We start from the raw sequence: 13,575 nt of genomic DNA, 5'->3' as shown, positions 1-13,575 counted from the left end.
ATGTCTAGTCTCCTCGGGCAATGATGGCGTGTGCCATCATATTGCCTTTCTATGGCTGATACACATGGGTAAGTGTGCAGTATAGACGGGGGTCGCCACTCCTGTCCCTCTGCTGCCATTGGGGAATTCACACTCTTCGGCCCGTGCCGTTTGAGTCGACCGGACTCTCATCCACCAGATGTGCAGAGCCATCTGCCACTTAAACCGTATGGCTGCGGACCATTACCCTGGTAAGGATGGCTGACAGGTACTTCACCTTGCCCACAGGTGACCTGGGATCATGCAGGACAGAGGCATCCATCCCCCTGAAGTATCAGGAGACACCTGCATACCCAAATTTTATTTCGAAATCACGGTGTCTGTCCATCCATCCAAAATGTGTTGGCGCTTATATCTCAAGGACTATACATTGAAACTAGCTGAAACCTGGAATATACATCGGCCAATAGGTATAGTTAATGGTTTTCAAAACAAATTCCACCAAAGTGCGATCGTTTTTGCTTTAATAGTCCAATGTGCTGCCCAATGGCCTAATGGATAAAGCATCAGACTCCCAAACTGGTGGTTGTAGTTTCAAATCCCATCTGGGTTGAATATTTTTTTTCCCCTTACTTTTTCCAAGTCTTTTATATAGTCTTGAATAATGAACAATTGAACATCTTGTACAATGAGCAAATGCATTTTGATCCTATTTAAAACGTAATTATTCTTAAACCTGAATTTCAGCATCATGAGTATTGTACCACATCAAATTGCTTATTGTATGGAAATCAAGGGAGGCGCAAAGCACCACTTCCTTTTTTGGGACTGTTTCTCTGTATGAAACTTTAACATTGGGACTGAAAATTCGTTTCTCGGCTTCTACTGGTATATTGTATATATAAATACATATAAACACACTTTATACCCCTTTAAAATATTTTTAAAAATAATTCTAATGTGCTGGCTCAATGGATCTTATCAGACTCCCAAGTTTGGGATTGTGGGTTCGAATCCTGTCTGGGTTGAATTCCCCCCCCCCCCCCTTACTTTTTCCAAGTCTTTTATATCGTCTTGGTCTTGTACGATGAACAAATGCATTTTGTTCATATTTAAAATGTATCTTGGGAAAAATGCCCGAGGCATAGAAAAGGCCCCTTTATATGGTACGTGCCATGTGGCAAACTATAGAAAAGAATGGACAATCCAAAGCTTGTAGAAAATGCCAAACAATACAAAATAAGGGGAATTTTAAAAATCTCGTGTGCATGCTGTACTACCCTAGTGTTCTTAGGAAGAACCAAGTAATGCTCCAGAAAAGTTCATATAAAGGGGTGCTCCATATCTGGCAAATAAAACATTTACTTCATGCAGCTGTATTAATCAAATAGGCACCCCTTTATGAACTTTTCCAGATATTCCCAAGTTCAATTTGCTGGAATCGGGAACACTGAAACCAATAAGATTTGGATTAAATGTTTTTGTGTGTTAAATTGAAGATAACCAACAAGCAATTACAATATCATACACTACATGTACAAACTGTAGAAACCTATTTTGTGGGATAATTTAGACAAGGGTGCAAAGCAGGTTTGAATTTGAAAGGTAAAAGCCTTTTATTATATCCTCGTTTCCTAAAATTAGGCCCAAACACTCGCAATAATCAGGAACCAACCTGTTCAGAAGCTGTGCCAGTCAGGACGTTATCTGCTCTTTCAAACTGGTTAGCGGCAATGAAATCTGCACGGTAAATGGAGGGTCTTGGCCGCATAGCAGCCATGTGTGGCTTCAGTTGCTGCTGGAGTCCCCAATCGAGCACGCAGGCTCGCTCCATGGCAGAGGCCAGGTCCATGGATGAGATATCCCAACCTGGAAACAAATGGCCAACAAAAAACTCCATAAACAAGCACTCCATTAGGAATAACCCGTAGTGCGCGCACGCACACACTTTATAACAACTATTACTTTAGTCATTGGGCATCTCCTTAACCCTAATCAGGCTGGGTTATTTTGGACCTTCTCAAAGCTGGGTCTGAAGGGTGGATTCCACAGCAACCAATAATCCATAGATCCGTTTTTATCAGAAAGTCACGATTTTTATCAGAGTTGAACAAAAAGTCATGAAAGCTCAGCACAATAAAATTTGTGAAAATATGGCAAAAAAAAAAGAAAAAAAAAAAGGAAAAAAAAAGGAGGGGGATAGGGTGGGTTGAATCTATACGCCATCCTCCTTTCCTCCTTTCCTCCCAATCCGCCCCCCCCCCCGACCCCCACCACCACCACCAACCCACAGCCTGATTCAGGTTAACCCAGGTACAAAGTGCAATTTTAACTTTGTGGATTCTCATTCTACAAGTATGAGCATCAATAACGTCAAGCCACCGATGACCTGCCGTGTGAGAATTGTGGGAAAATACAAAAAATAAGATAATTCAGGCCAAAATTTCCCAGAGCATGAGTACCGTGATGTCAAAACCGAATCGATACAAGTTTTGAAGGTCATCACATCCTTGGTTGCAGAAGGCCACAGCATTATGGCATCATGCAACTTGAAGACCACAATATCAGCCACTTCAACAAATACAAGGATACATTACACTGAAACCAAAGACGGCGGATGTGGCGTTTGCTGCAATTCCTGTGCAAGGAAAGAAGGACATCACCAATGCAGATCTTACCCCTTTAGCCTCCAAAATGTGTTCTCTAAAAGTTTCAAATATCCACCACCATTCATGGTTTGACCTCCTATAAAGCAATCAACAGAAATACCGATCCGCTATCGTGGTTTTTTTTCCAGTTGTACTCGGAGTGCCTCAAAAATTACTTCTGTACCAAACATGCTTCAATGTCAAAGCTTTATTTATTTTTAACAATACCAAAAGCAAATAGCTTTTGCATTGAGAATTGGCCTTTGCTAACGCAGGAGATGAACAGCTTGGTTCCTCCTTCCGTATGGAAGTTCTAGGCTCCATTGCAGACAGGCATTCGATTGCCAAATGAGATTACAAGGAAAAAAGCAGATCTGACGTTTTCATGGAGCAGCAGAAGAAAAAAGCAGATCCAGCACAAGTGTGCTCCAAAGGTATCATGTGCAAGTAATGGGGATGGCAAAAGGGGAACATTCTCACAAGTTTGACTATTGACTATAAAAACTATTAGCAGTTCTTCGTTGGCTTGGAGATGCTGCGGTGAAAAGAAACAAGGACAACGGTTGTACATACTTTATGCATGGATCTGGCACAAATAAGCAAGAAACGAAGCATTTAGTGCTGATAGTCTGAAGAATAGAATTGAGGAAACACACAAACACACCGTCGAAGACGATATCATTGGGATGAACCATGGGCAGGAGGTTTCGAAATGGGACGTATATATCACCCTCTTCACCCGTACCCAGGGATACAACGGACGACTGCATCAGCGATCCCAAATAATTAGCTTCCTGTTGAAAGAAAAAGTCAGTCATTCATTCCTCTCCCACCATCCTGTCAAAGGAAAAAGTCAATCAATCATTCCTCTCCCACCACTATGGTCAGCACTCCATGCCCCCGCTGGCTGCATAAGCAGCATCAGGGAAATAAGCTACCTCTTAAATGTCATGTTCAGCCGCTTCTGCAACACGTTGGTTTTCAAAACGTCATTGCGTCCAATCATGGTGCAACAACAAACAACAACATGCATTTTAAGGCCATTTTCCCTGCTAGAGCGGGGGTTAGCCTTGCGGTCCCCATGACAATCTTCTCCATTTTGCCCTATTTTCTGCATCTCCTTGTTAAACCCCTTGCCCGCATTTCTTCTTCCACCATCTTTAGCCCAGTCTTTCTCGGTCTTCCCCATCCTCTACTTCCTTCTACATTCATTTCCATCACTCTTCTCAACCGGTCACTTTCATACTTCCTCAACACATGACCAAACCATCTCAACCTGTTCCTCTTCACAACATCAATCACAGGCTCTATTCCCATCATCTTTCGCAATTCATCATTTGTCTTCCTCTCTCTCAACGAACTCCGCACATCCATCGAACCATTCGCATTTCCACCCTTTCCAGCCTTCGTTGCTGCTCTACGTTCATTACCCATGTCTCGCTCCCATAAATCATAACACCTCACACATGCAGCATACACCTTTCCCTTCAGCTTCAACGACACTCCCCTCATCAGCACGCCACTCAGTTCCCGAAACTTCTTCCATGCACATCTCACTCCAGCAACCGTTGTCGAGTCTGATCCACCTTCTCCATTCAGCATGTCTCCGAGGTAGCAAAATCATGTAGCAATCCAATCATGGTGCACACACCATTATTAAATTGTTATGTAGATGAAAGTTAGCAAGGCTGTTGATCACCATGAAACATTTTGCTTCAGTATGGGCCTTCAAAAGTGATCAGCTTTTCCAATGCAAGCTTTTTCAGCCCCACCATTACCTCAAAAGAGAAATCCCAATTGAAAAGACCCCAATTAAAAGATATACAGTACCGTTTTCAATCACTAGCTATAGGCCATGCTCCAACTAAAGACTATCCAGGAGGAGAGCGGTGCTGCAATCGAGCTTTCCTGTTTTGATGCAACTCGGCCTATCTTGTAAAACGTCCAATGGCCCTCAAGGTGCTGCTAAGTGCAAACGTTGCTTCTGGAATCACCTTTGTGCCTTCCTTGGTGGGCCAGCTCAGGCTGAGGCGGTTTGCGATGACCGCAGCTGTGACGGTCGTACCATTATTGCCGCCCCATCCAACCAGCATGACACCCAGACGAGGCACACGCCGCTCTGTGTGAAATACAAACTCTGTAGATCGTGGCGTTGCCTGAGAGATCAGTGGAAATCGAAAAGCAGTGTGAGGAAATGGAAGAAAAAGAACAAACCATCTTAAAACCCCCCAGAGGAACAAAAACACATTATACTTACGATATAGCATCCGCCGTCACTCTCCACTTGGGTCGTATGATACGTGTACTTTGCCTCGATGTACTCGGGCGTATACACAACATTTGGACTGTTCACCTTTATCGTTTCTGCCATGTGGAAATATCTGCAAAAAAAACAAAACATAAGAAGGACGAAGATGGAGTGAAGTCAGCACCACGCAAGTATGGCTCCCAACATGGCATCACAAATCTGTTCTCAAACCTACAGAAACATTATGTCACCATCACCAAGTGCTATACTGTGTCCCATAGGGGGAACATCAGAGTCCACAACGCCTGACCCCCTCAAGTTGCAGTATCCTCCCACAGGATTCAGAGAAGCAAGAGCAGGAGCATGGGTAAGATATAATTGAAGAAGAGACGTGATGAATCTGTGCATAAGAGAGCAGGTTTCTGTGGAAGAATTCCCAGGCTGAGTTAACATCAGGGGTGGTAGATATAGGAGACCAGTCCTGAAGGGTGATGGCAGCTTGCAGTCCGTGCCAGCTTACCCGAGTGAACTGCCAGACTCGCCGGCTGTTCTCTGAGAACGACCAGAGACTTGACCTTCACAAGCACGTGATCAGATTAACCAATTGGGGGCAGAGGAAGAGCAAGATTGGCAGGGAAGTTTGTCATCAGCATCTCCAGAAGTGAGGATACTTTATCGCTACAGACATGGTGCTTCTTGCATAAACACCTGACTAATCTTCTGATTAATCAATAATGGAGCTAGTCGAGGTAAGGGATTGCGCAACTTGCAAGTTGTGACTAATTTGAAAATGGAAATGGGTTTTGTCAAAAGTATATATTCACAATGGCTGGAAGGGTGGCCGAGCTCGCATAGAGGTACGCACACTCACCTTGAAGCTGTCCAGCCTGGGTTTGAATCCCGACCCAGCTATGAACTCTTATCCCAGTGTTTCGTAGGCAGGGCGATTCATCAATGGATGCCATCGCTCGAAAAGACGTTATACTGGGTGTCCCGTCCGCCAGCATTACTTGGCGGCCGTTAAAGTTCCCATTCGTGAAGATTAGGCGAGCTCTTACCGGCACCTTCAACACATCAAATTCCTGCCTGGACTACTGGTGCCCGGAAGGCAATAGCAAACCACTCCAACTTGCAAAGAAACCGGATTTAGGAACAAATTATTTAATTATACCCTGGTATGAATCTGTGAAGGACATTTTATGCTCTGTAATCCTGGAACTTGTTCTCTTTGTATCTGCTCTTGCTCTAAAACAGCCATTCGTTAAAAATGAAAAGGATTTACATTTTTGTGTTTGGCTTTTGAACAGGTTCATCTTAGCTGGTTCATCATTTCAGTTGCACACCTGAACAAAACGCTTGATGTATGTGTTTTTTTTTCAAGGCACCTGAAGTAAATTGCACTTCTGCGGCAACATTTTCTGTAATTGCAGGTGTATCAATCTGTCAGGTGTCAGACAGCACACTGTGGTTGCTACTCAAGTTGACAGGTGCCCTTCAAATAGACAAAGGTCACAGAATGCAATGGCAACAACACTGGTGCACCATTCTGCCACAACCTATCTAAATATAGCCCAGCTAATGAGAATCATGGCTACGTTGTCAGTATAAACTGCTGCAGTAGAGATCACTTGGCACACCCAAGTGAATTTCCACATTGGGAAGATGTCCTCAAAGCAGTGAGAAAGATCAGGCAAACTATACATGTTATTTAATGAGTCGATTAGTACCACTTGCAATGCATCTAGGGGGAAGTGGGAAGGGGGAACGAAGGAGGGGGGGGGGGGAAAGAATGAGAAGGAGGAAGGGGAAGAAAGGAAGGAGAGGGAGGGAGGAGAGGAGAGGGAGGAGAGGGAGGAGAGGGAGGAGAGGGAGGAGAGGGAAGAAAGGGAGGAGAGAGAGGAGAGAGAGGGGAAGGGGAAGAAAGGGAGGGAGGGGAAGAAAGGGAGGAGAGGGAGGGGAAGAAAGGGAGGAGAGGGAGGGGAATAAAGGAAGGAGAGGGAGGGGAATAAAGGAAGGAGAGGGAGGGGAATAAAGGAAGGAGAGGGAGGGGAATAAAGGAAGGAGAGGGGAGGGGAAGAAAGGAAGGAGAGGGGAGGGGAAGAAAGGAATGAGGGGAGGGGAAGAAAGGAAGGAGAGGGGAGGGGAAGAAAGGAAGGAGAGGGGAGGGGAAGAAAGGAAGGAGAGGGGAGGGGAAGAAAGGAAGGAGAGGGGAGGGGAAGAAAGGAAGGAGGGGGGAGGGGAAGAAAGGAAGGAGAGGGGAGGGGAAGAAAGGAAGGAGAGGGGAGGGGAAGAAAGGAAGGAGAGGGGAGGGGAAGAAAGGAAGGAGAGGGGAGGGGAAGAAAGGAAGGAGAGGGGAGGGGAAGAAAGGAAGGAGAGGGGAGGGGAAGAAAGGAAGGAGAGGGGAGACAAAAATGGATGGGGAGGGGAGATAAAGAAATGAAGAGGGGGGGAGGGGAGACAGGAAGGAGGAGAGGAGGGGGAGACGAAGGAGGAGAGTGGGGAGACAGGAAGGAGCAGAGGGGAGAGGGGGAGAGGGGAGAGGGGGGGAAGAAAGTAAGGAGAGAGAGGAGGAAGGACTGATCTCGGCATGGCCGCGGCTCTTGGACTCTGGTGCGCTTGGCACGTAGCTTGGCTGAGGGCCGTGCCAGGTGAACCGGAGAGACGTCGGTGCGTCGTCTGGGTGCTGTGTGGAGCAGACAGCGAGAGGGGAAAGCAGGGATAATAAGCCGGCCCTCACTTCCACATGACTAGTCAACACTCAGCTCATCGCGATAATTCCAGTATGGCCTCAGTTCACTGGGCAGATCCTGGCGCCTTTCCGGCCATCCTGTGCCTTGCGAAGTTCGCAGAGGTCTTTCGGGTCCGGTAAGCTCTGGATTGCGTCCACTTTTCCTGGGTCTGGGTGGGCACCTTGTTGGTCAAAGATGCCCAAAAAACCCCCCCCCCCAAAAAAACAAACAAGCATTACGCCTCAGTCCCCCGTCGTTGGTGATGTGAGTTGACAAAGTGGAAGACGCAAGGCGGCCATCTTGGATTTTGACGTGGCGACCCAATTTTCAATAGCATTCTCCCTTATGCGTAGATACACCCACACACCAGATTAGAAGTTTGTAGTTCGTTTATTTTTCAAGATATTTCGCTCACGATTCAGACATATATATGGTGGCGGCAATCTTGGATTTTGACGTGGCGACCCAATTTTCTATAGCGTTCTTCCTTATGCCTAGATACACCCACACACCAGTCTCGTCGCTGTTCAACTGCAGGCCGAATGTGGCAGCTGTTTTCATGAGGTGGTGAAGCGAAGGTTTCGGTCATGTTCTTGCTCCGTTTTGCGGTAAACGGCAAAGTAAACTGTTCACCCTGGCCGAGGTATGTATGCTCTAGTTTATAAATGTTGTAGTCCAAACTTTATAGACGTACCCACATTGTAATGGTACGGCACTGTACATACTTTAGTCATACCCACATTGTAATGGTACAGCACTGTACATACTTTATAGACATACCCACATTGTAATGGTACAGGACTGTACATACTTTATAGACAACATTGCAATGGTACAGCACTGTACATACTCAGACGTACCCACATTGTACATACTCAATAGACGTACTCGCATTGTAATGGTACAGCACTGTACATACTTTATAGACATACCCATTGTAATGGTACAGCACTGTGCATACTTTATAGACGTACCCACATTGTAATGGTACAGCACTGTGCATACTTTATAGACATACCCACATTGTAATGGTACAGCACTGCGCATACTTTATAGACGTACCCACATTGTAATGGTACAGCACTGCGCATACTTTATAGACGTACACACATTGCAATGGTACAGCACTGTACATACTTTATAGACAACATTGCAATGGTACAGCACTGTTCATACTCAGACGTACCCACATTGTACATACTCAATAGACGTACTCACATTGTAATGGTACAGCACTGTACATACTTTATAGACATACCCATTGTAATGGTACAGCACTGTGCATACTTTATAAACGTACCCACATTGTAATGGTACAGCACTGTGCATACTTTATAGACGTACCCACATTGTAATGGTACAACACTGTACATACTTTATAGACGTACTCACATTGTAATGGTACAGCACTGTGCATACTTTATAGACGTACCCACATTGTAATGGTACAACACTGTGCATACTTTATAGACGTACCCACATTGTAATGGTACAACACTGTACATACTTTATAGACGTACCCACATTGTAATGGTACAGCACTGTGCATACTTTATAGACGTACTCACATTGTAATGGTACAACACTGTACATACTTTATAGACATACCCATTGTAGTGGTACAGCACTGTGCATACTTTATAGACGTACCCACATTGTAATGGTACAGCACTGTACATACTTTATAGACATACCCATTGTAATGGTACAGCACTGTGCATACTTTATAAACGTACCCACATTGTAATGGTACAGCACTGTGCATACCTTATGATTAACATTTTAAATAGTACATATGGTGAAATGTGTTGTGGCTCCGCCCCCGTCAGGCTGATTGACAGTCGTTGCCCCACCCACCTCTTGACACTTCATTGCCCAATATGGAAATATTCAGTTACACCTACCTTTCGTGAAATCCTTTGAAGTTATGAAATTTGAGGGGTCATGCACCTTCACACTAAAATGCAGTGGATTCGCTTTTGAACAAAGTACTGAGCTTAACCCAATGTTGAGTTACTGTCGAGGAATCACAAACGGGCTATTTTTGTTAATTTTGTAGTTCAGTGATGCTGTCCAAACGTTTAACCCTTTGTGTGCTGCTGTCGCACATTTGTCATTAGATGAAAAAAAAATTTTTTTAAATGACAAAAAATGTATTTTTTATTTTTTTTACATGAAAATTTTGAATAAGAGAAAAGCAAAATGATGCAGCACACAAAGGGTTAATGTGTTATTTGATGTGAAATTCTCCAGACTGATGGGTATCGATCGGTACCTTTATAGGTTTACAAGTTCATATCTTGGTAGGTTTTATTTTTTGAGGAATTGTGCGTCATCCCCACATAGGAAGTCTTCCAACGTCCTGATATATCAATTAAATTTTAAATTTGATATCACATTTAAAATTGGTCACTATGCGATTTATCAAATCAATTAAAATGACAAAAACAATCTTCTTCTCAGACATTTCAAAATTATTTTCCCAGAAAACTTCCTCTCCCCCACTTTCCAATAGCGATCACCGCCCCTCCCTGTAAGCATGCATACAATACCTGTACCGCATGCATACAATACCTGTACCGCATGCATACAATACCTGTACCGCATGCATACAATACCTGTACCGCATGCATACAATACCTGTACCGCATGCATACAATACCTGTACCGCATGCATACAATACCTGTACCGCATGCATACAATACCTGTAAGCATGCATACAATACCTGTATTAGTTGTAGGTGGTAACTAACACGCATCACGTACATTGGAAGCGCTGATGCTAAAACAGAAATTCATACTTTGGCCACACGAGCAGAAAACGAACGTCTGGAGAAATCCACTATGCTGGATATGATTGAGGGAAGAAGAGGAAGAGGCAAACCTGGCAGGTGCTGAGCGGACGAGGTAGAGGATGCAATGACGCCGTCTCTACCAGGGATTTGGGAAGCAGCGCAGGACGTGTGGAGAAACGTCATAACCAATGTCACCAGAAGTGGAAACCGACTTGACGGAAACAAATCATTTGTTAAACATATTCAAACAATCGTCCATCGGTGGTATGGAGGTAGGGGAGGAGGCTGGTATGGGGATCCGGCAGGTAAGGGAGGGGTGTTAAGGAGGTCCGGTAGATAGAAGGGAGGGGGTGAGATGGGAGTCCGGTAGATAGGGGGTGGTATGGGAGTCAGGTATGTAGGGGGAGGGTGAGATGGGAGTCCGGTAGGTAGGGGGAGGGTGAGATGTGAGTCCGGTAGGTAGGGGGAGGGTGAGATGGGAGTCCGGTGGCTAGGAGGAGGGGGTGGGATGGGAGTCCGGTAGGTCAGGGGGGGATTGGAATCCGGGGGCTAGGAGGTGGGTGGGATGGGAGTCTGGTAGATAAGGGGGGGTGAGATGGGGGTCCGGTAGGTAGGGGGAGGGTGAGATGCGAGTCCGGTAGGTAGGGGGAGGGGGAGATGGGAGTCCGGTAGGTAGGGGGAGGGTGAGATGGGAGTCCGGTAGCTATGGGAAGGGGGGGTGGTATGGGAGTCCGGTAGGTCGGGGGGGGATTGGAGTCCGGGGGCTAGGAGGAGGGGGGGGTGGGATGGGAGTCTGGTAGATAAGGGGGGGGGGGTGGTATGAGAGTCCGGTAGGTAGAGGGGAGGTCGTATGAGTCCGGTAGGTAGGGGGAGGGGGGTAATATGCGAGTCCGTTAGGTAGGGGGTGGTGGAATGGGGGTCTGGTGGGAGTGGCCGGGGTAAGGGAGGAGTAGTGGAAATACGGGAAGAGGGGCGGAGTTGGGTCTACGTGGGGTCGGCTTCGGTAGAGGAGTGGGGGGACCAAAAAAAGAACTACATACTCCGCCCTTGTTGCCTGCATATTATATACAGATGGAAAGCCGGTCTGGATATTAATTATCGACAGCAATGAAATCCCGCCCAGGTGGAATCGTCCCGAACACAAAGGACGATTTTTTTCCAGAAGTCGTCTAACTCGCACCAATGCACAGACATGCGGGAAGAGTTCACCGTGGAGCAAACACAGTTCATTCAAACAGACAAACGCAATTCACGAAAAATGTGCGCACACGGGAAAGGAACACAACCGCGACCACCACCACCATCAATCAATACCAACGCACAAAGACTCGAAGAAGACAAATGGCAAACACACCAATGCACTTCAAGAATTCCAATCCGAGAATAGTCCTGGTGCCGCTTCGTCTCCTCGGGCTGATTCTTGTCCGTTTGGTCCCCTCGAGGTTAACAACAAAAGGGTGCTCGTCTCAGGCAGCTTTATAACGGAGGCCGCCAGTGGGCGGAGACTCAGCTACGCGAGGTGACGCCCCCTCGTACCCCTCCCCACATGGCAACGTCAGAGGGTGGGAGTTGTAAAATTCCACGCACCGTGGAATGATCCAGAAAGTGTAACTTTAATTGAGATTGCGAGCAGCACGTGCCTGGCGACCTCCAGACGTTTTCCGCTCCTGCAGTTATTCAAACACGAGAAAACGGTTCCTTTGAGAAATAATGTTTCGTCAAACAAGGGTCGTGGTATTATCTGCACAAGGGAACCCAGGATCGACACACACCAAGATATTTCTGTTCGTTATCTCCGAATTTCAATATAATTCACATTCTCGTAACAATGGCTCGTGGATGTTTCCTCCGCGTGATTGCTCAACATGCTCCACCATGGTCTTTCACTTACAATACCACAATATATATCGAAATTTTCTTCAAATACCCCATGAAATGATCGCCACGTCATTGCCTGGTATGAGACGGCTAGACGTGGGCATCTGGAGGGCTCAAGGTATTACGACTCCACCCACATCGGCGCGAAGGATTCAACGATGTCTCAGGAAGATCACGCACGTTTGTTTGGGAAGGAAGGGGGCGGCCATTGATCCAAAGTGTGAAACTTCTCCCAAAAAGATCGACATCACCCAACCAAAATGAGGCTGTCAGTTCGACATCTTAATCTTTAATTCTTTCAATTTCAAACCAAGACTCGAACAAGTACAGATGCAATCAAAGTACCCCGTCCCCAAGGCAAATAAATAAATAAATAACATATCATCCAGCGTGCACCACATGGAGCCGGTATCGGGAGGGAGCAGTGTGCAATAATTGATTGATTAATTTCGTAATTAAAATCAACCATATAAAACACAATGTGTGTGTGTGTGTGTATGTGTGTGTGTGTGTGTGTGTGTGTGTGTGTGTGTGTGTGTGTGTGTGTGTGTGTGTGTGTCTGTCTGTCTGTGTGTGTGTGTGTGTGTGTGTGTGTGTGTGTGTGTGTGTGTGTGTGTGTGTGTGTGTGTGTGTGTGTGTGTGTGTGTGTGTGTGCGTCTCTGTGCGTGTGTCTGTGTCTGTCTGTCCCCCTTCATAAGGCTAGTTTTCAGGTTTTAAAGGATTTGAATAGTGCTTTCGGAGGGATTTGAGTGGGAGGGGGAGGGGTTTAAGGGGCAATCTTTATGCCAACACACGACTGTGTCAACCGGTTAGAAGACCTAAAATACCCCAAGGACCCAGAAGACCCATTGGACCCCAAACACCCAAAATACCCCAAGGACTCCAAGGACTGTTAAAGACACAAAATACCATGAAGAACCCAAGGACCCAGAAGACCCCAAGGACTCTGAAGACCCAAATTACTCCGAACACCCAAAATACCCCAAAGATCCCCAGGATCCAAAAGACCCAAACAACCCCAAGGACCAAAATGACAGACGACCCAAAAGACGCCAAGGACTCAGAAGACAACCAAGGACTCCAAAGATCCAAAATACCCCGAAGAACCAAAACACTAAAAAGACCCCGAAGACCCAATGGACCCCAAACACACAAAATACCCCAAAGACCCAAAACACCTTGAAGACTGTTTAAGACCCGAAAGACCACGAAGACCCAAAATACCAAAAATACCCAAAATACCCTGAGGACCCAAAAGACCCAAAAGACTGAAAAGACCCAGAAGACCCAATGGACC

At 45.9% G+C, this 13,575-nt stretch overlaps 1 protein-coding gene across 3 annotated transcripts in view; it reads right to left on the bottom strand.

Moving 5' to 3' along the window:
- ISYNA1 (inositol-3-phosphate synthase 1) overlaps positions 1 to 11,896 on the bottom strand; it is a 28,092-nt gene extending 16,196 nt beyond the window's left edge. The window contains exons 1-6 of one of the 3 annotated variants that reach the window (XM_068100361.2): positions 11,755 to 11,851; positions 10,490 to 10,536; positions 4,885 to 5,008; positions 4,622 to 4,783; positions 3,292 to 3,421; positions 1,655 to 1,848 (exon numbers count right to left, since the gene is read on the bottom strand). In XM_068100361.2, the coding sequence (XP_067956462.1) occupies positions 1,655 to 1,848; positions 3,292 to 3,421; positions 4,622 to 4,783; positions 4,885 to 4,998 (600 nt within the window). In that variant the 5' untranslated portion in view covers positions 4,999 to 5,008; positions 10,490 to 10,536; positions 11,755 to 11,851. Of the gene's footprint in view, positions 1 to 1,654; positions 1,849 to 3,291; positions 3,422 to 4,621; positions 4,784 to 4,884; positions 5,009 to 10,489; positions 10,537 to 11,754 lie in introns of all 3 variants that reach the window. The other 2 variants (XM_068100318.2, XM_068100320.2) reach the window with 2 other exon arrangements.
- Positions 11,897 to 13,575: the final 1,679 nt, after the last annotated feature.

This window comes from Myxine glutinosa, chromosome 2, assembly GCF_964187855.1.
Source record: "Myxine glutinosa chromosome 2, kmMyxGlut1.1, whole genome shotgun sequence".
Lineage (NCBI taxonomy): Eukaryota > Metazoa > Chordata > Myxini > Myxiniformes > Myxinidae > Myxine > Myxine glutinosa.
Note: the sequence above shows the minus strand (reverse complement) of the source record. Positions and strands in the feature narration are given on the sequence as shown.